The 21972-nt window shown below is 39.7% G+C and overlaps 1 protein-coding gene across 1 annotated transcript in view; it reads left to right on the top strand.

Moving 5' to 3' along the window:
• Positions 1 to 12214: 12214 nt before the first annotated feature.
• FAM102B (family with sequence similarity 102 member B) overlaps positions 12215 to 21972 on the top strand; it is an 82606-nt gene continuing 72848 nt past the window's right edge. Inside the window, exon 1 of the mRNA XM_008704216.2 lies at positions 12215 to 12395. Within this exon, the coding sequence (XP_008702438.2) occupies positions 12256 to 12395 (140 nt within the window). The 5' untranslated portion in view covers positions 12215 to 12255. The remainder of the gene's footprint in view (positions 12396 to 21972) is intronic.

Below are 21972 nucleotides of genomic sequence, written 5' to 3'. Positions count from 1 at the left end.
CTAATGTCCCTGCTAATATCCCAATTGAGAGCCTATGGTCTGCACTGCTATAATAACTAGCCTTCTGACTGGCCCCTCCATTAGCCTCTCCCTAGCCCAACGTATCTTAAATACTCCTGTCAGGGCAATGTTCTTAATGAACATCTCTGATTTTTCATTCCCTTGCTCAAAAGCCTCACAATCAAACAAAATAAAGTCTAGACTACCCAGCCTAGCATCTAAAACCAGGTTCTGGCCACAATCTATGATTCCAGCCTGGTTTTTTCCCTAGTACTTTTCCTAGCTATTTTTTCCTTTGTTTCAACTCAGATGCTTCTCCCTAACTTCATGCTTTCCTGCGTCTCTGCCCTAGTTCAAGACGGAAGTGGCCTTTCCTTCCTTCTCTGCATTGGCAGAACCTACAAGTCCTTCAGGGCTCAAGGTCTAGCTCAGTGCCACATCCTCCACAAAACCTTCTCTTAATGTCTCATCTGGAAGTAATTGCTTCCTCCCCTGAAGTACTCTGGTAGTTATATAAATACCTCTTTCTCAATTTTCTTCTGTTTCATTTTCCCTACCCTCAACTTGGGGCGCCTGGGTGGCTCAGTCCGTTAGGCGTCCTACTCTTGATTTTGGCTCAGTTCGTGATCTCAGGGTTGTGGGGTGATGCCTTTCATGGGGCTCTGCACTCAGCTGGCGGGGGGTGGGGGGGCTCTGCTTGAGATTCTCTCTTTCCCTCTGCCCCTTGCCCCACTCTCTCTCTTTCTCTCTCTAAAATAAATAAATCTTAAAAGAAAAAGAAGAAGATTGAACTCTTACTTGCTTTTCTATCCTCTAATTGAATAATTGCCTACTGGTCAACTAAATAAAGAATAGTTAAAGAAATAAATGGGTACATATCCAATAAATAAGCATTAAAGCAAGTAAAAGTTTTATGTAAAGAAGACATACTCTAATGCATAGAAAAATACTGGACTTGATACTGTAGTTAGATAGTAGTAAAAAGAAAAAAGAACACTGAAAGGGAATGAATATTTATATTTAGATAATAATATAAAATAATCTTTCTTTTTCTTCCAAGATTTTATTTAAATTCAAGTTAGTTAAGATATAGTATTCGTTTGGGGAGTAGAATTTAGTGATTCATTACTTACATGTAACACCCAGTGCTCATCCCAACAAGTGCCCTCCTTAATACCCATCACCCATTTACCCCATTCCCCCACCCACCTCCCCTCCAGCAACCCTCAGTTTGTTCTGTATAGTCAAGAGTTTCTTATGGTTTGCCTCCCTCTCAGTTTTTATCTTATTTTATTTTCCTTCACTTTCCCTATATTCATCTGTTTTGTTTCTTAAATTCCACATATGAGTGAAATCATATGGTATTTGTCTTTCTTTGACTGATTTATTTCACTTAGCATAATACACTCTAGCTCCATCCACATAGATGCAAATGGCAAGATTTCATTCTTTTTGATGGCTCGGTAATATTCCATTGTATATATACCACATCTTCCTTATCCATTCATCAGTCAGTGACATTTGGGCTCTTTCCATAGTTTAGCTATTGTTGATAATGCTGCTATAAACATTGGTGTGCATGTGCCCCTTTGAATCAGTATTTTTATATCTTTTGGATAAATACCTAGTAGTGCAATTTTTAGATCATGGGGTAGTTCTATTTTTAACTTTTTGATGAACCTCCATAATGTTTTCTGGAGGGGCTGTACCAGTTTGCATTCCCACCAACAGTGTAAGAGGCTTCCCCTTTCTCCACATCCTTGCCAACATCTGTTGTTTCCTGTGTTGTTAATTTTAGCCATTGACTGGTATGAGGTGGTATCTCATTGTGATTTTGATTGGTATTTCCTTGATGATGAATGATGTTGAGCATATTTTCATGTGTCTGTTCACCATAAAATGATCTTTTCGAAGGAATATTTCCTCAAAGTATTTATTCTGATATATTCTATTGCAAAACTTGAGTAGTTTTTAATGGACAAACATGCCTACTTCTTTCATTTCTACCTTTTTTATTAGTAATACTAGCCAATGCTGCTGACTTATCTCTAAGTAGTTGAAGTAACATTTGAAACACTATCAACTCAAAATATGAACTGAGAGGTGACTTGAGATCACCTTTAAAACATCATCGAATTCAATTTTTTCATACATGTCTAGCAAAGTGCTTGGTACATAAAGAAACACTCCCAAATATTGAATGAATGAATCTACAAAATAAGAGGGCTGATAGTATTCATAAACTACTATCTCTGAGTGATAATGCTGTACTCAGAAATCAAGCCAAGAATGAGCTGGACAGAAAATAGGTGCTCAGTAAATACTTACTGAGTTTAATTCATATAATTTTAGAATTAGAGATGATCTTAGAGATGATTTGCCTTCTGGTAATTACTCTCTCTTCTATGCTTTTTGCCTACGTTTTTTGAAGCACATGTATTAGCAAGTATTTATTTAGCTTTTCTTATGTTAACTCCTTAAATGCAAAGACATTGTGATGATCCCCCATGTAGCCTGATGCTTGGCAAATTGTAGGTACTCAAATGTTTGCTGAGTGAGAGTGAGGCTAGAACTCTGCTGTCCAATATGGTAGTCATTAGCCACATGTGGCTATTTAAATTAGTTAGAATTAAATACTAAATTTAAAATTTTAATTTTAAATTCAATTCTTTAATCATACAAGCCACATCTGAGGTATTCAAAGCCACATGTAGCTAGTAACTACCATATTGAACAGAGCAGAGACAATTTCCACCAGTGCAGAAAGTTCTATTGAACAGTGCTAGTCTAGACCATTTCCCTCATTTTGCAGAAGAAAATGAGCTCAGGGAAGGTGTCACCTACTCAAAATCAAATCAGCAAAAGCAAAACTGGGATTAAAACCTGAAACTCCTAAATCAATGTCCATCGTTGTTAAATCGTAACTGATTCATTTCAGAGTTCAAACTGTATGTAGCCCTAACTTAGAGCTGGTGATATTATGGAAGATATGATCATTGTCTTTTTATTGCCATAGAAGATATTTTATTTTTCTATTGCAATTGATCAATTTACATGTTTCATAAATAGGAAAAATATGACAGATTAAAAAAAATGGTCTAGAAGCTCTGTACCTCTGCTGTAAAAGTAGAAAATAATGCTAATTTAAAAAATGTTTTCCAGGGGTGCCTGGGTGGCTCAGTCCTTAAGCATCTGCCTTCGGCTCAGGTCATGATTGCTGAGTCCCAGGATCGAGTCCCACCTAGGGCTCCCTGCTCAGCAGGGAGTCTGCTTCTCCCTCTGACCCTCACCCCGCTTGTGCTCTCTCTCTCTCTCTCAAATAAATAAATAAAATCTTTTAAATAAAAAATGTTTTCCAGGTGCCTAGTTAAACAAAATGTTATAGTATCCTGGCCTTCTGCCAATTTAATTAGAAAATGCATAGAATAGGTTCCGATTTAATGGTTGCTTTTTTTAGTTTGGTTTCTTTAAAGCATTCCTCTTTGGTTTACTAAATTGAAAAAATATTTGGATCAAAATCAACAAATTAATAAGGTTTGTTCAGAGTTGGGATTCAGGATTGGTTTGGTGTGAATTCTTAAAAGATTTTCTCAGCTTTTTTTTTTTTTTTGAAAGCATCAGTAATTTCTAAAATGCTCTTAGAGAACGAACCTTATTTTCTACAACTTCCATAATGTATTTACTTATGAAATTATTATTTACTGTTCTCTGGAAAGAGAAATCTAGTTCTGCCTGATAAGAATAAAGAGATGAAGAAGTAATCATTCCCATAGCTAACTTATTATTAGATTATGAAGGAGTCAAGGGAAGAAAGGACCAAATCAGGGTTTAAGGATCGCCCAAATGCTATCAGTCTAGGGCATGTAGGCTCTAACACTTGTTCAACGAAAGAACCCATCTTAATCCACTGTTCTTATGCCCTGACTGGAAAGAAGATGTTGACTAAACATTGTGGTTTCATATAGAAAAGTGTACAATTCAGAGTTTGTTTTTAAGAGCCACAAAAGACAATTTGCCATCTTTCTACAGAAATTTGAAAAAAGGTAAAAAGAAAGTGATGAAAGAAATCAAGTTTTAGAGTTAATGGAGGCACCTCAGAAAGTAATCTAGTTCTTTCTTTGAAAGCCTTCATTCTTCCATCAGGCAAACTAGTATTTAAGACGATTAAATATCAGTACTTAGGTATCAGTAATGTCCCTATTTAACTGCCGGACCAAAGAAAGAGGCTATGTTTTTACTACCATATTTCCTTTGATGTGAAATTAAAAAGCTTTTGCTTGGCTAGGAATGTTATTATTCAAACTCCTATGTCATTCTCCTATAATCATTCCTTAATAACTCTAGTTTGGTTATGGGCAATGGAAAATTAAGGCAAGTATTTGATTTAAAATTTTTAGAATATATGCTTTTTCCACACAACACAGTATAGCAGTATTTTCCCCAAATGAACAATGTATAGGAAAAAAATGTCATGGACTCCCAATGTTAATTTAAATTATTGTAATAACAATTCTGTTCTAGCCACAGAGTTATGTAATTCTAGCTGGCACAATAAACACATCCCAAATTTCAGTGGCTTTAAAGATTAAATGCTTAAGCAAAATAAGTCACTCACAGAATGACAGGTATTGTATGATTCCATTCATATGAAGTACCAAGAGTAGTCATATTCATAGAGACAGAAAATGGAATGGAGGTATCTAGGGGCTGAGGGGAGAGGGAAATCAGGAGTTATGATTTAATGCATAAAGAGTTTCAGTGGATGATAAACAAAAGTCCTACAGATGAATAATGGTGATGGTTGCACAACAACGTCAATGTACTTTGAACCACTGAATTGCACACTTAAAAATGGTTAAATGGTAAGTTTTATATGTATTGTACCACAATCTTTAAAATAATTTTTAAAAAACACCCACAAAATTAATGCTAATTTCACAGTCACTTCACAGACCAGTATTCTGGTTAGGGGTTTGGGAGCATGAGTGAGGGGCTCTGCTATAAGCTGCTGATAGAAAGACCCAGGCTGATGGAGGCTTTCTCATCTTCAGCACCCTGCTTCTAAGGCCAAACTGACATCAACATCCAGACATTAGATGAGGAAAGAATGAAAGAATCACATGTGCAAGATTTTTATGGACCAGGCCTGGAAGTTGCACACATTCGATTGGCTGGAACTCAGTCATTCAAAAGAGACTGTGTACTCAGGAAGAAGAGAAGACATGTTTGGTGATGCCCTAGCACTCTATGCCATAGTCCATCTATTGGTCATCAAGTATCTGTTTCACCCGGGGCACCTGGCTGGCTCAGAAGAGAATGAGACTTTTTTTAAATTTTTTATTTATTTATTTAAGAGACAGAGAGGTGGGAGGAGCAGAGGGTGAAGGACAAGCGGACTCCACGCTGAGCCTGATGCACTGAGCCTGACATGGGGCTTGATCCCAGGACCCTGAGATCAGGACCTGAGTCAAAATCAAGAGTCGGATACTTAACCGCCAGAGCCACCCAGACACCCCAGAAGTGCATGAGACTCTAGATCTCAGGGTAATGAGTTCGAGCCCCACGTTGGATATAGAGATTATCAAAAAACTAAATAAACTCAAATATACATATATATATATATATATATATATATATATTTCACCCTTCTTATAAATATATATATATGTATTTGTAAATATATATATGTATTTGTAAATATATATATGTATATATATATATACATATATATATGTATACATGTATATATATATATATATACATATATATATATGTCACCCTTCCTCCCAAATGTTATGCTCACTCCCTTTCCAAGGGAAATAACCTAAAATCTCACCCAGTCACTTCATCTAGTTGAAAGTGCAGGATCTCCAGGTAACTACACAGGCTTCTCCATCAGATCTGGATACAACTCTGTATTATCTTGTGCTCTGGTGATTCTCAACCAGGGGTGACTTTGTCCCCTGGGGAATATTAGGCAAGACCTGGAGATGATTTTTATTGTCACAACTGGGAAGGAGGGGCATCTATACATTTGCTCTATATAATTATGGAGCAAATGTATTGCAGCAAATACTTGCAGGTGGGAAGGAGAAAGGGAAACATTGGCCCACTGCAAAAATGCAGTGCTGCCTGGAGGCATCGTGATGGCCCTGAACTGGCAGTGGGGAAGGTTCCCAAGCTAAACCTTGCTTCTACATTCTGCAATGACCCCTCCTGTTTATTGTTCTCTGTGATCACTGGCTCTTCCTCTAAGCCCACATGCAAAGTAGGTTTGGGGAAACATGAATTCCTTGTAAAGAGTACAGCTTTTAATACAGGCAAATGGTTTCTTTAGCCATATAGACCCTCAAAAACTGAAAGACTTCTGATCTGTTTGCATCCAGTCAGTTCCTCTGCCAGTAACACTAAAGTTCTTTCCTAGAGATAATTCTCAACCATAATTTATTTCTTTGCTTTTTCACCCCTACGCTTCTCCTCCTCTCAAAGGGTAGGCAGGCTTAACTGTGAAGGCCACACCTTAAATCTAATCTTTGCTGCTTGGCTGAATTTTAATGGGGCCTTGTTGCTTAAACGCTCTTTCAATCTTATTTCCTATTCTTTGAAGTATAGAGCAGTCAGTTTTTCCAATCCCTTGAGGCTCCAAGTTTTTGTACTCTCTATATTCCTTTTCATTTATGCTTGCATACCTACTTATTATTGCATGAGCTCATCTCATCTTTCTTTTTTTTTTTTAAAGATTTTATTTATTTATTCGACAGAGATAGAAACAGCCAGCAAGAGAGGGAACACAAGCAGGGGGAGTGGGAGAGGAAGAAGCAGGCTCCTAGCGGAGGAGCCTGATGTGGGGCTCGATCCCGGAACGCCAGGATCACGCCCTGAGCCAAAGGCAGACGCTTAACAGTCGACTGAGCCACCCAGGCGCCCCTCATCTCACCTTTCTAATATCTTGCTAAATGAAGCCAGTAAACTTAACCTACTAACATTTCATCTTCCAACCTCTTCTAGAGCTATGGGCTTTGTAGTCACCTTATTTGCCTTCTGAAATACTGCACTAAACTTTACCAAATGTCTTGCCATGGGTTTCCATTTTCCAGCTCCTAATAATAGTTTCCTTGTTGTCTACTGCCTGCCTAATTTTAGATTTGCATGATAGCACCCTATTCTGTAACAATTTCTGTATTAAGGTAATGCTAGCTATTGGGGCAAACATACCTCAAAAAGTCACAGTAAAATTTGTTTCTTGCTCACCTAACAGTTCAGTGTAAGTGTTCCTGGTCAAGGGTGGAGGAGGGAGGGAATAACCCTTTGCCACACAGTCACCTAGGGACCCAGGCTTCTAGACGCTCTGTCATCTTCAACAAGTAACTTCAAAAGTTTCCCTTCACACCAAATTCCAACCAGCAGATACCAGAAGAGAGGGAGAATCATGGGTAGGAGGTTTCTGTGAGCCAGGCCTGAAATTGGTGCCATTATTTCTGTTCACATTCCACTGGCCAGTAGAATTTAAGTAAAAGCAGAGTTTGCATCTTTCAGGAAGTGTTCTTGAAGGGAGGGAATATATCTTTTTTCCTTCCAGCTTCCTGCTGGCTAGAATTGAGAAATGGTGATGGAGCTCAAGCAGCCATCTTAGACCACAGGGTGAAAAGCACATGTCAAGGATGATGGAAAAACAGAGCTTAGGTCCCCGATACAGAGCTCTCCTACCAGCTTTGGACTGTTTACCTCCTTTTATTAAGAAAGAAATGAGCTTCTGTCATATTTAAGCCACCGTTGTTTAAGTTTTCTTTTATTTGTAGCTTAACCTAACTTTAACTTATATAATTATTCTCTAATTGTTTGGTATGGTTACTTTTTCTTTTGCCCACTCCTTTTAGTTGAAGACCTTTAATAATTCCTTCTCATAGTAGAGGAGACTATAAGAACTACCAAATCTCTGACACAAGTAGTCTTAGCTCATGTCTAGCACCTTTATTGTTTTACCTGGGGGTAAAACATTTAGGATTGGTCCATAAATTCAAAACATTTCAAGCAACATTTATTGAATACCCACTAATGCCAGGTACTGGGTGAGGTCATCTAGGAACTGCATCTGCTAGGTTCCTTTGCCCTCTGGCTTTGGATCATGGGAGGTACCAGCAGGAGATCAGAAGGCAGGAAGTGAGAGAGGTCAGGGTATTTATCCTCCCTCCTTTCAGCTCCCCAGCAGACTGTAGGTCCCTTACCCTGCCCTCAGTAAAGAGTCCTTTCATTGAACTTTCCTCATTTAAACACTTTGAGTTTGATGTCTGCTTCTTGCCTGGGCTTTAATTCATACAAGGTGTTTAATAATCAAACCATGGATCAAAGAGAGTACTAGACTCCCTCCCTTCCTCCAGCAGGAGATCTTTATAAAATGCAAATCGGGCCCCTTCAATGGTTGTTAAACGTCAGTGTTAAAACGTCAATGGCTGCCTATTGTATCAATGTCACCACACCCCACTCTAAGCTGCAGCCAGACTAAAGTACTTTCAGTTCCTCCTGCAAAGTGGTCACTCTTCCTCTGAGCCTTTGCACATGCAGTACCTTCTTCCTGGAAACTGCTCCCTACCCCCCATTCTCATCATTCAGACATCAGTGCAAACGTCATTTATCCCAGAAACTCTTCCATAAACCTATTTATCCTAGTTAAGGGTTATTATGTGTTCCCAAGGCAGCTTCTAATCACCATCACATACAGATGGACTCAATGTTACATAGTACTGCAACGGCCTGCATACTTGTGTCCTCTGGTAGACTGTAAGATATAGAACAAGGACTGCAGCTCAGATCCCTAGGACCTATTAAGGTGCTTGGTACATAACAGGCTCTCACTAAATCTTAGACAGTACATAAATGTTATTGAAAAAGCTTGAACCCTCCTTCTCTAGCTACTGTCCTGTCTCTTCTCATTCACTGACAAAAATCATAAAAAATAGTTTTTAGTCACCACTCCTCATTACTACCTTCCATTTACTTTCCAGACCATTTTAATCTTACTTTGCCACCACCTTTTGTGGGGACTTCTCTTGCCAATAGTACCAGTGACCTCCTTGCTCTTCAGTTTAATAGGTTCTTTTCAGTCCAAATCCTCTAGGAATGCTCTGCAGCACTTTCTGGAAACTCCCTCCTCTGTTGTCTGGGGATCATGTATCTGTCTCTCTCACTCTCTCATTGATTTGTTTGTATATCTGTGCTATCCTTCATTCGTTTGTAAGCCCCTGTGTGTCTTGCTCATTTCTATCTCTAGCCCCAAGCATAGTGGCATAGTGCCTGGCACACAGTAGGTCTTAATTACTATGAATGTTAAATGATTAAAACTCCTGGTTTCCAGCTCATTTCTCTTTCTTTTCTTTTCTGTTCTTTTTTCTTTTCTTTCTTTCTTTTTTTCCATCTCTCTTTCTTGATCTCTTCTTTCTCTGTTCTCAGGCACCTTCACAGACTCCTCTTCTTCCATCTACCCATTAAATATTCTTCAGAGTAACTCATTTTTATGCACCTTTGGGGTTTCAGCCATCAGAGAATACACTAATTCCCGCATGTTTTCAATCTTAACCTTTCACCTGAGCTAAGGCTGCCCTTCTCTCCCTGGTTATCTCACAGGCAGTTCAAATAACTCTTCCATTCCCAGCCGGCCCTCCTCCGCTTCCAAAACTCAGCCAATGGAATTAATATGCATCTATATGTCCAAGTTACAAAACCTGACGCTTCCAGCTGCCTTTTCTCCCCTGTCCTGCTGAGCAACCAGCTTTATCCACCACCAAACCCCCAGCCCCAAATCCTAACCTCTGCCTCTGGGTCTTCTCTTTCTTCCACCTGGGACATCTAGGGCAAATCCTATACATTCTTTGAAATTCAGAACACAGGTTAACTTCACCTAATTGCTTCCTCTTCTAAGTTCTAGACAAATTGCTTCTTTGTTCTGAACAAACACAACTTCATTCTAGATTCAGTTTTTAATGATTTATATGTCTCTCACTAGATGTAAAATTCTTGCGGGCAGGTTTTTGTCTTTTTTTTTTTTTTTCCGATCATTGGGTCTAACCAGTAACTGACATTCTAGGCGATTAAAAACTATTTCATATGAATTAATGCATGAATAAATGACTGAACTGGAAATGAGAATCTCTTCAATGACATGTTTTCAGAGATTAGTGGGAGGGAATCTTTGAGTCAAAAGGACAATAACTAAGTTTTTTGTTTTAAAGATTTATTTATTGAGAGTGGAAAGAGGGGCACCTGGGTGGCGCAGTTGTTAAGCGTCTGCCTTCAGCTCAGGGCATGATCCCAGTGCTTTGGGATCGAGCCCCACATCAGGCTTCTCCGCTTGGAGCCTGCTTCTTCCTCTCCCACTCCCCCTGCTTGTGTTCCTTCTCTCGCTGTCTGTCTCTGTCAAATAAATAAATAAAATCTTTTAAAAAAGAGAGAGAGAGAGAGAAAGAGACAGCGAGCACAGTCAGGGGCAGAGGCAGAAGCAAGCTCCCCGCTGAGCAAGTTGCCTGATATGTGACTTGATCCCACGACCCCAGGATCATGACCTGAGCTGGAGGCAGACACTTAACCAACTGAGCCACCCAGGCGACAAATAACTAAGTTAGAAAACACTAACTTTATGTAATCAAGTAGGCAACATATTGTAACAACATATACATGCCTACGGATGGAAAGTAATTGCTATGCATCTTAGGGAGACTTTATTTTCAGGCTTTTCAGCTCTCCATCATGGACAGCCACATTTTAAAAGGGAAGGTATTATTTTAACCCCTCCTGTGTTCTTTTATCCTGGGGGACAGGAATTAAAGTATAAATAAGAGAAAATGCCTATAGTAGTACAGTGCCGGGCACTTGGTAGGCCCTCAGCGCATTTTATTTTTATTTTTTTTTTACTTTATTTATTTTTTATTTTTTTTATTTTAATGTTTTTTTATTATATTATGTTAGTCACCATACAGTACATCCCCGGTTTCCGATGTAAAGTTCGATAATTCATTAGTTGCGTATAACACCCAGTGCACCATCCAATACGTGCCCTCCTTACTACCCATCACCAGTCTATCCCATTCTCCCACTCCCCTCCCCTCTGAAGCCCTCAGTTTGTTTCCCAGAGTCCACAGTCTCTCATGCTTCATTCCCCCTTCTGATCACCCCCCCTTTCTTTATCCCTTTCTTCCCCTACCGATCTTCCTAGTTCTTATGTTCCATAGATGAGAGAAACCATATGATAATTCTTTCTCTGCTTGATTTATTTCACTTAGCATTATCTCCTCCAGTGCCGTCCATGTTGCAGCAAATGTTGAGAACTCGTTCTTTCTGATAGCTGAGTAATATTCCATTGTATATATGGACCACAACTTCTTAATCCAGTCACCTGCTGAAGGGCATCTCGTTTCCTTCCACAATTTGGCTATTGTGGACAATCCTCAGCACATTTTAATCCCTTTCCTTTTCCTACCACGTCCTCATTTTATATTAGAAGCTTGTGAATTTAGAGTACCTAAAGGAAATTTTAGTTTTAGGATTTCAATTTGACGAAAATAACGTCGTGGAGATTCTGATTAACCCTATTAACCCATGACTCTCAAACCCAAGAGAAAAAAAAAAATCACTGGAGGGGGAGGGGAAAAAGGAGGCGGAGCAAAAACTGAAACAAGGCCGAGAGGAAGCTGCAGAAGGAAGCTCCTTTTTGGTTGGGCTTGTCTTTTTTTAACCTCAGAGAGGCGTGACGCTCTAACTGCCGTCGTGGGTCAGTTTCCCCGCGAAGCGCCCGCCCGCCCCGAATTTCCTCGCCCGCCCTCCCGCTTCCGCCCCGCGGTGCGCCTCTGGCCGCCGCCACTGGGGGCGCCTCGGGCCCCGTGGCGCTGAGGCGGCGGCCGCAGCGGCGGTCCTCCAGGCTTTGCCTCACTCGGCTCTCAGACGGGCGGCGGCGGCGGCGGCGAGCTGCACACCGAAAAGGCGCCCACAGCCCAGGCGAGCTGCAGCACGACCGCTCCTCGCGGGCGGGCGGGGTCCGCGCCGCCGCGCTCCGGCCCGGGCTGCCGCGAGAGGCGGCGGCGGCGGCGGCCCCTGCCCCGGCTCCGGCCGGCCCGCGGCGTCCCCACAGCCGCGCCCCCGCGCGCAGCTCGCGGCCCCGGCCATGGGGCTGCGCGGGCACGGGGCTCCGGCGAGCTGAGGCGGCGGCGCTGGCCCGCGCGCCCCTTGGGGCCGCCCCCGCATCCCGCTCGCCGGCGTCTGGCTCTCATGATGATGAAGAAGAAGAAGTTTAAGTTTAAGGTGGACTTCGAGCTGGAGGAGCTCTCCTCAGTGCCCTTCGTCAATGGGGTCCTGTTCTGCAAGATGCGGCTGCTGGACGGCGGCAGCTTCACCGCAGAGTCCCCCAGGTAACGCGCCCTCCGCGCCCCACGAGCCGCTGCGCCCGCGCCTGCCCCGCAGGGGTTTCTTCGATGGGCAGCTTGTCATTCCTTGGCCCATTTACTCCAGGGGGAAGGCCAGCCTCGCGCGCTTCTCTTTCTCTAGGGACCAGTCTGAAATCAGTCAGGAGTTTATTGATCTGCACAAAGTGCTTCGCAAATGGATCCATCTCAGCTGGGCTTGGCTCCGGCTCTCCTGATTCCAGATGGTTCCTGGTATCTGCTCTTCCCTCCTAAATTCTCTAGGAATGAGAGCAATGGCCAGAGGGGAGGGAATACTTCTGTTTTCTCTTAAGACGTTTCCATATTTGCGAAATGCAAAGTGGAACTTGAATTGTTAAAACAAAACCCGAAAGAACCCAAACTGCTTGAGTTCCAAGAGCCCTGGCTCTGAACGGAAACCTGTGCTCAGGGTAACTCCTTCTCTCTTGTTGCTTACTCGGGGGCTCCGAAGCTCAGGATGCGGCCAGGCTAGGCCCGGTCAGGCTTGACTTGAGTCAAGCGTTCCCTGGCAGATGAGACAACAGTCCGCCTCATCGGAGAGCGGCGTCTCCAGTTACGGGGTAACACTCACTGAGTTACCAGTCTTGAGGTGGCCGCTAGTGGCTCTCAGTGTGAAGGACTTAGAACCAGAAGGAGAGCCCAGACCTGCCCTCATTTTGAAAAGAGCCCTTGGGCGCTCTCAGGGAGAGTCATTGGCAGGTTACAGAATGGAGCCAAGGGTGATAGTGTTTGTTCCTTGAGTCGCGTAATGTCTATTTGGTAGGTTGACAGATTTACCCTTAGGTAAGTAGGTAAGTGTTCCTTAAGAAAATAGGAAATTTACAGAATTTTTTAAAATGAATTTTTAAGTGCCTGAGATCAAGGGAAGAGGTTAACAGTTAATGCTTATTTTGCTTAAATTTACTGCTCATAGACTTTATTTTTACCCTAAAAATATTCTGCTTTCTTTTTACCTGTCATCCCTATTAGTGTAAAGTAAATAAGGTCAATGGGTTATGTGATTGGGGTCAGAAAATTGTCTGTGGTGGCAACGCTGAAGCCTATAGAAGCCAGAAAATGTAAATGGCTATTTGGCCAAAGCAAAGGATGTATAAAGCATTATCGACTTTCAGAATTAAAAAACAGTTAGCCAAGGATACTTTTTAAGATTAAACTGTGCGGCCAAATCTTTTGTGGCTATTCAGCTAATTAATTGCACAACAATCATTTTTAACACACTGGTAAGAGAACAGTGTAACTTGAAATGGTGCAGCAAATATTGTACCAGCTCTTAAAGTGTGGAAAAGCCAAAACCAATTGAATGTCCTGTAGGTGCAAATGACTGTCTTACCCTGTTTGCTGCAGGGTCCCACCCCGCCACTTCTGGCAGTTAGACCAGCTCTTCCTGGTCGGTGGTGACACCTGGTGGTTAGGGTACCTCTCTCTTACCTTTTTCTCCCTCAGATTATTGACTTGGCTTGCTACTCACAAATCAGTTATTCCAGTTTTGCAGGCAGTCATTTATTCAGCAAATATGAATAGGTTAGGTCCTTTAAGTATATTATCTTATTTCATTCTCATAGCAAAGCTGTGAGGTAGGGATTCCCATTTTGTGGATGAATAAACTGAGACTCAGAAAGCTTAACTTTCCCAAGGCCTGCAGATCTGATAAGTAAAATGTCAAGATCTTGATACAGGTCTGCCTAATTTCAAACAGATTGATGCCAGATGAAGGAGAAAATTATGTGCTGTGCTGAATGGGGAGCTTCCTAAAGATTTTAACAAGCAAGGGGTATAATTTTATTTCTAATTTGCAAGAGTTGGAAAGGCAAAAAAATCCTGGGTTCAGCTTACCCCTTTCTCTTCCAACAAAATGTGGCCTTAATGAAAATCAGTAAGGTTGAGAATAGTGCTCTAGGGGCGCCTGGGTGGCTCAGTCGTTGAGCGTCTGCCTTCGGCTCAGGGCGTGGTCCCCGGGGTCCTGGGATCAAGCCCCATGTCAGGCTCTCCCACTTCCCTGCTTGTGTTCCCTCTCTTGCTGGCTGTCTCTCTCTGTCAAATAAATAAATAAAATTTAAAAAAAAAAAGAAGAATGCTCTATATAGCCAAACAAACAAACGAAAACCCCTACAGTTTGGAGGGAAATGATTCATAATAAGGAGCCTGTGCCTTGTTAGGTAGAGGTGGTTGGTGTAAAGCTAAGAACAAGGATTTAGAACGAGGCAAATCTGAGCCTAAATCCCAACTCCACCATGATAAACCAAACCATCACTGGCATATAGGGTTGTTGTGAGGATTTAGTAAGATGATGTACCGAAATCAGCTATCACAGTGCTCTAGCACCCAATCAGCATCTTTTTTAAAAGCTTTATTTGTCAGAGGGAGAGCGCGCACAAGCAGGGGGAGCGGCAGGCAGAGGGAGAAGCAGGCTCCTTGCCAAGCAAGGAGCCCCGTTGTGGGACTTAATCCCAGGACCCTGGGATCATGACCTGAGCAGAAAGCAGACACTTAACCAACTGAGCCACCCAGGTGTCCACACCCAATCAACATTTAAAGAGAAGACAAGGAGCTTGTCCAAGAGGGTTTGCTTCCTTTACAATAGTCATACTTAATTCCTTTATCCTGACAATTACAAAAGTGTTGGTTTGAAAAAGATACCTCATTTTATAAGGAAAAAAAGACTTGAAACACCTAAAGGATGTGAATTATTTTTAAATTGCGTAACTTTTAATTCTTGGATGCCAGTTGAGGCATTGCATCTCTGATTAAATGCCAAATTTTAATTTTTTCAAAAATAAGGGGTGCCTGGGTGGCTCAGTCGGTTGTGTCCCACTCTTGATTTTGGCTCAGGTCATGATCTCAGGGTCCTGAGTTCAAGCCCCGATCTGGCTCCACGCTCAGTGTGGAGTCTCCTTGTCTACCCACTCTGCTCCTCCCCCTCTAAAAGAAATAAATTATTTAAATCTTAAATCTTTAAAATAACAAACCCTTTTGCCAACCAAAAGAAACCCCCAAACAAACCAAAAATGCTTTATATGCCTCTTATAAATCAAATATGGCTAACACTATAACATTTCTCCCATAAAAATATGAAATTACATAGAAAAGGGTTAACACAGCAGGCCCAACACTACTTTTCTTAGAAAGGCCTGTTTACAATGTATTTGCTGGCATCTGAGAACTCGAATGGTCACCAGTTGCCTACACTGATGTAAAACTTTGGAGTGTCTCACCATGCCTAGACTACCAACAATATGATTTATGCTGAATACTTTCTAGGAGTCTGGAATTTTGGTCTGTGCCAGGGGGAGAGTGCCTATATGACCAGCCCCCAAATGTGCTTCCTTGGTAGATAACATGTGTTGCTGTTATTTGATGCTGGGTGACTCTACTGGGAGAGGACTCTTAGAAGCTTTCCACTTGGTTTCCCACAACTTTGGTTCCATGGACCTTTTAGCTTTACTGATTCTGGTTTGTATCCTTTCGCTATAATAAATGTTAGACGTGGGACTCCTGGCTGGCTCAGTTGGTAGAGCATGCAACTCTTGATCTCGTGGTTGTGAGTTTGAGCCCCATGTTAGGTGTAGAGATTATTTAAAAAAAAAAAAAAAAACTAACGTTGACATGAATACAACTATATGCTGAGTCCTATGAGTCTTCCTAATGGATCCCTCAACCTGGGGATGTTCTTGGGGATCCCTGAGCATGAATGTACCTAAAATAATAATTCATTTTTTAGAGAAAAGCTTTAGAGGTACATTGCAAATTATAAATATATTTGGCTTTAATCAGAAACTAAAAGAGGCAGATCACTCATTGCTCACCAAATGTTAACTGAGCATTTACCAGGTTTCAAGCTGTGTGGCAGGGGCTCCAAGAAGCACAACAAATATAAAAGCCCAAAGGGAATTAGCTCTACTTAATGAAATTAGATCACAGATGTATAATTATTCGACAGTAGGAGACAGTATGATTTAGTGCCTAATCAATGGGTCACACAATATGTGAGTGTTGTTGAAATTCTGCAGGTAAAGAATTTATTTGCAGCTGTAATGGTTACTGAAAAACCACAGTAGCTTTTCAGTTGAGCGTGCTGGGTGGATGAATTTGCATTAACAAAGAAGTGAGGGCGAGAGGACAGCTTGAACAGGTCATCAGTAGGAACTGGTGATAGATCAGCCTGACTGCAGAGAGAGTTCACATTGAACAGAAGCAGAAGATAAAGACTTTGAATAGTTTTCCACTGCTCATAGGATAAAAGTCAATTTGAGATTCTTGCACTAAGTTGTATTGCGATTAAAGTGCTATTTAAGCTGGCTAGCTCGTTGCTGTTTGTCAGATTCAAGTGCGGATAGATGAGAAATGGGGAGACAAATTAGGAGTCTGTTAAAATAACCCAGGCAGGAGCTAACAAGAACCTGAACTTGGAGGTTTTTCATCTAAGTGGCTGATAAAATAATAATATTATGACAAATGCCTTGAAGACATGACAGAGTAAGGTAAGGAAGTCAAGCAGAGTCTTTGTTTTATTGTTTTGTTGAGGTATATCATGGTATATGTGAGGTATATTTGTTGATAGTATATTGTGGGAGAGGATAGGAGGCAGGTTATATGTTGGACACACCACATTGAGGTGACAGTGAGCCTGATAAGCAGTTGGAGACATAGTTATTGTGGGTTTCTTAGATTCTGGTCTCTTGTAAGTAAGCCTGCTTACTGAACTTTTCATCTAGAATTTCCTTACCCGTTTTGCCCTTTTAAAGATTAGTAGTGACAATTAATTTTACAAGGATCCAGTTTTTGCTAGAAAAGTGTGTTTAGTGAAGAGGTTAGAAAAAATATGACTAGAAGGTGTTTATTTGTAATAAATGTTATTTAAATTATCAGGGTTTACATACCATAGTTAACAAAGCATTCAGAAAATACATCGTATGATTAAAATCTAATAAACTGAAACCAAATTATTGCCTAATGAAATATTTTTGAATCTTTCAAAAGAACAGAAAATTACACTATTTAAGTCTTTTAAGTACTTGCTTCCTTTGTAAAAGCATTTAATCTCTTTTGAGGTTTGTTAAGACTGTCAGAACAGGTTTCATTTCTGGTCTGCTTTAATAAAGGAATAAGAAGAAAAATTTCCTGTATTTTTAGGATTCCCAAGTTTGCCTTATTTTGTTCATCTTTTTTTGTACTCATAGTGTCTGGGAAGCTAATGAGCACATCTGTGTATTGGATCTTTTACTTTGTAAACAAGCTAAAGGGATTTCTTCTCTTTGGCCAGAATAGGTCTTCATGTTTTCAAGATTTTAGTTCACTGCACATTGTGTTTGATTTTTTTGCATGTCCGGTTTTCTGAACACCATTTGTTGGAGTGTCCTTTTCCCATTGTATATTCTTGCCTACTTTGTCCTAAATTAATTGAACACATGTGCATGGGTTTATTTCTGGGCTCTCTATTCTGTTTCACTGATCTGTAAATCTGGTTTTATGTCAATGTCATAGTGTTTTGATTACCACAGCTTTGTAGTATAGTTTGAAATCAGGTGGTGTGATACTTTTGGCTTTGTTCTTCTTTCTCAATATTATTGTTTTGGGTATTTGGGGTCTTTTGTGGTTCCATACAAATTTTAGAATTATTTAAGTTCTGTGACAAAGGTCACTAGAATTTTAATAGGGATTGCATTGAATATGTAGATTGCTTTGAGTAGTAGGGACATTTAAACAATATTAATTCTTCTAGTCCATGAGCCCAGAACATATTTCCATTTATTTACATCATCTTCAGTTTCTTTCATCAGTGTCTTATACTTTTTCAGTGTATAAGTCACTCACCTCCTTTGTTAAATTTATTCCTAGGTATTTTATTCTTTTTTATACAATTATAAATGGGATGATTTTTCCTGATGTCTCTTTCTGCTACTTAGTTATTGGTGTAGAGAAATGCAACAAATTTTGGGGTGCGTAGGTGGCTCAGTCAGTTAAGCTCAGGTCATGATCCCATGGTCCTGGGATCAAGCCCCACATTGGGCTCCCTGCTCAACAGGAGGTCTTCTTCTCCCTCTCCCTCTGCTGCTCCCTATGCCTGTGCTCTCTCTTCGCTCACTCTTTCTCTCTTAAATAAATAAATAAAATCTTTTTTAAAAAAAGAAATGCAACAGATTTTTATATATTAATTTTGCATCCTGCAGCTTTAGTGAATTCATTTACTAGTTCTAACAGCTTTTTGGTACAGTCTTTAGGGTTTTCTATTTATAGTATCATGTCATCTGTAAATAGTGACAGTTACCTTCATTTTCAAATTGTATGCCTTTTATTTCTTTTTTTCTTGCCTAATTGCTGTGGCTAGGCCTTCCAATTCTTTGTTGAATAAAAATGAGGATAGTGGGCATCCTTGTCTTCTTCCTGATCTTAGAGGAAAAGCTTTTAGATTTTCACTGTTGATGGGTACCTGGGTGGCTCAGTAGATTAAGTGTTTGATTCTTGATTTCAGCCCAGTTCATGATCTCAGGGTCGTGAGATTGAGTACCACATCGGACTCCACATTAGGCATGGAGCCTGCTTAAGATTCTCTCTCTCCCTGTCCCACTGCCCCTCCTCCCCTAAAAATATTAGATTTTCACTGTTGAGTATGATATTAGCTGTGGTTTTGTCATTTATGGCCTTTATTATGTTCAGGTACATTCCCTTTATACCCAGTTTGTTGAGAGTTTTTATCTTAAAGTAGATGTTGAATTTTGTCAAATGCTTTTTCTGCGTCTGTTGAGCTAATTATATGCTTTTTATCTTTCATTTTGTTAATGTGTATATTATGTTGATTGATTTGCAAATGTTGAACCATCACTGAATCCCTGAAATAAATCCCATACGATCTTGGCATATGATCCTTTTAATATATTGTTGAATTTGGTTTGCTAATATTTTGTATTTTTGCACTTATGTTCACCACGGATACTGGCTTGTAATTCTCTCTCTGTCTCTCTCTCTTTTTTTTTTTTAATGGTGTCATTGTCTCATTTTGATATCCGGGTAATCCTGGCCTCATAAAATTAGTTTAGAAGCTTTCCCTCTTCAGTTTTGTTTTGTTTTGATTTTGAAGAGTTTGAGAAGGATAGGTATTAATCTTTGAATTTTTGGTGGAATTTACCAGTGAAGCCATCTGGTCCTGAACTCTTGTGTATTGGGAGGTTTTTGATTATTGATTCAGTCTCCTTGCTGGTAATTAGTCTGTTCAGTTTCTATTTCCTCGTGATTCAGGGTTGGAAGATTTTAAATTTCTAGGAATTTATCCATTTCTTCTATGTTGTACAATTTGTTGGCATATAATTGTTCATAGTAGCCTATTATGATCCTTTATATTTCTGTGATATAAGTTGTAACTTATCCCCTTTAATTTTTTTTTTTAGAGGGAGGTAGAGGAGGGGCAGAGGGAGGGGGAAAGAGAGAATCTTAAGCAGACTCCATGCCCAGTGCAAAGCCCAAAGTGGGGCTTGATCTCACCACCCATAGATGATGACCAAAGCTGAAATCAAGAGTCACACGCTTAACCAACTGAGCCCCAAGGGCCCTCCCTTTTAATTTCTGATTTTATTTATTTAAGCCATCTTTCTTTTTTTCTTGGGGAATCTAGCTAAAGGTTTGTTAATTTTATTTACCTTTTCAAAGAACCAGATCTTAATTTCATTGACTATTTGTCTTTTTAATCTCTATTTCATTTATTTCCATTCTGATCTTTATTATTTCCTTCTTTCTGCTAACTTTGGGCTTCATTTGTTCTTTTTTCATTAAGTGTAAAGTTAAATTGTTTATTTAAGGTTTCTTTTATTTCTTGAGGTATTACTATGAACTTTCCCTGTACAGCTTTTACTGTATCACATAGATTTTGGTATGTTGTATTTCTGTTTTCATTAATCTGTAGATATTTTCTTATTTCTCCTTTGATTTCTTCAGTGACCTGATAGTTGTTCAGTAACCTGTTGCTTAATCTCTGTGTACTTGTAGTTTTTCCAGTTTTTTTCTTATAAGTGATTTCTAGTTTCATACCATTGTAGTCAGAAAGATGCATGATATTATTTCAGTCTTGAATTTACTGAGACTTGTTTTGTAGCCTAAAATGTGATTGATCCTGGAGAATGTTTCACATGTACTTGAGAAGAGTGCATATTCAGATGTTTTTGGATGGAATGTTCTGTATATATCTGTTAAGTCCATCTGGTCTAATGTGTCATTTAAGGCTAATATTTCCTTATTGATTTTCTATCTGAGTGATCTATCCATTCATGTAAGTGGGGTGTAAGTAAATGTGGTGATGTAAGTAAATTCCTTACTATATTGTATTGCTATCAGTTTCTCTCTTCAGGTCTGTTAATATTTGCTTTCAATATTATGGTGCTTCTATGTTGGGTGCATTTATGTTTATAAATGTTGTATCTTCTTGCTGGTTTGCGCCCTTAATCATTTTTGTTATAAATAGGCTGTTTTAAAGTTCATTTTATCCAAAGTGAGTATAGCTACACCAGCTTTCTTTTTGTTTACATTTTCATGGAACATCTTTTTCTATCCCTTCACTTTCAGTCTCTGTGTGCCCTTCTGAAGTGAGTCTCCTGTAGATAGTATATAGATGTGTCTTATTTCTTAAGCTAATCATCCACTCTGTGTCTCTTGATTGGAATATTTAGTCCACTTACATTTAAAGTGATTATTGATAGGTATGTACTTACAGCCATTTTGTTTGTTCATTGTTTTCTGCTGTTTGTAGTTCCTCTTTTCTTTTCTTGTCTCTTTTTTCCCTTGTGATTTGATGACTTTCTTTATTATTGTGTTTAGATCCCTTTCTCATTTTCTTTTGGTATTTATCATAAGTTTTTGCTTTGTGGATACCATGAGGCTCACATATATCATCCTATGTATATAGCAGTCTATTTTAAATTGAAAGCAACTTAAATTTGAACACGTTCAAAACCCTACACTCTCATTCTCCCCTGCCATGTTGTATGTTTTTGGTGTCACTTTTTACATCTTTTAATTTTATGTATCCCTTAACTAATTCTTGTAATTTTAGTTAATTTTCCTACTTTTGTCCTTTGGTCTTTTAATAGCTTTATAATTTTTTAATCCACTACCTTTACTGTATATTTACCTTTTCCAGTGAGATTTTTACTTTCATATGTTTTATTATCTATTTCTTTTCAGCTTAAAGAAGTCTCTTTAATATTTCTTGTACGGCCAGTTTAGTAGTGATGAACTTTCACTTTGCTTGCCTGGAAAACTCTTTATCTCACCTTCAAATCTTTATGATAACCTTGGCCGGAGGATTATTCTTGGTCAGAAGTTTTTTTCCTTTCAGCCCTTTGATATCTCATGCTACTGCCTTCTGACCTGCGAAGTTTCTGCTGATAGCCTTATGGGGTTTCCCTTATACATAACAATTTTGTTTTTCTCTTGCAGCTTCTAAGATTCTCTCTTTAGCTTTTGACATTTTAATCATTATGTGTCTTGGTAGCTCTCTGGGTTCATTGTATTTGGAACTCTGGGCCTCCTGGACCTGCATATCTGTTTCCTTCCCTAG

This window comes from Ursus maritimus, unplaced genomic scaffold (genome assembly GCF_017311325.1).
Source record: "Ursus maritimus isolate PB19 unplaced genomic scaffold, ASM1731132v1 scaffold_12, whole genome shotgun sequence".
Taxonomy (NCBI): Eukaryota; Metazoa; Chordata; class Mammalia; order Carnivora; family Ursidae; genus Ursus; species Ursus maritimus.
Note: the sequence above shows the minus strand (reverse complement) of the source record. Positions and strands in the feature narration are given on the sequence as shown.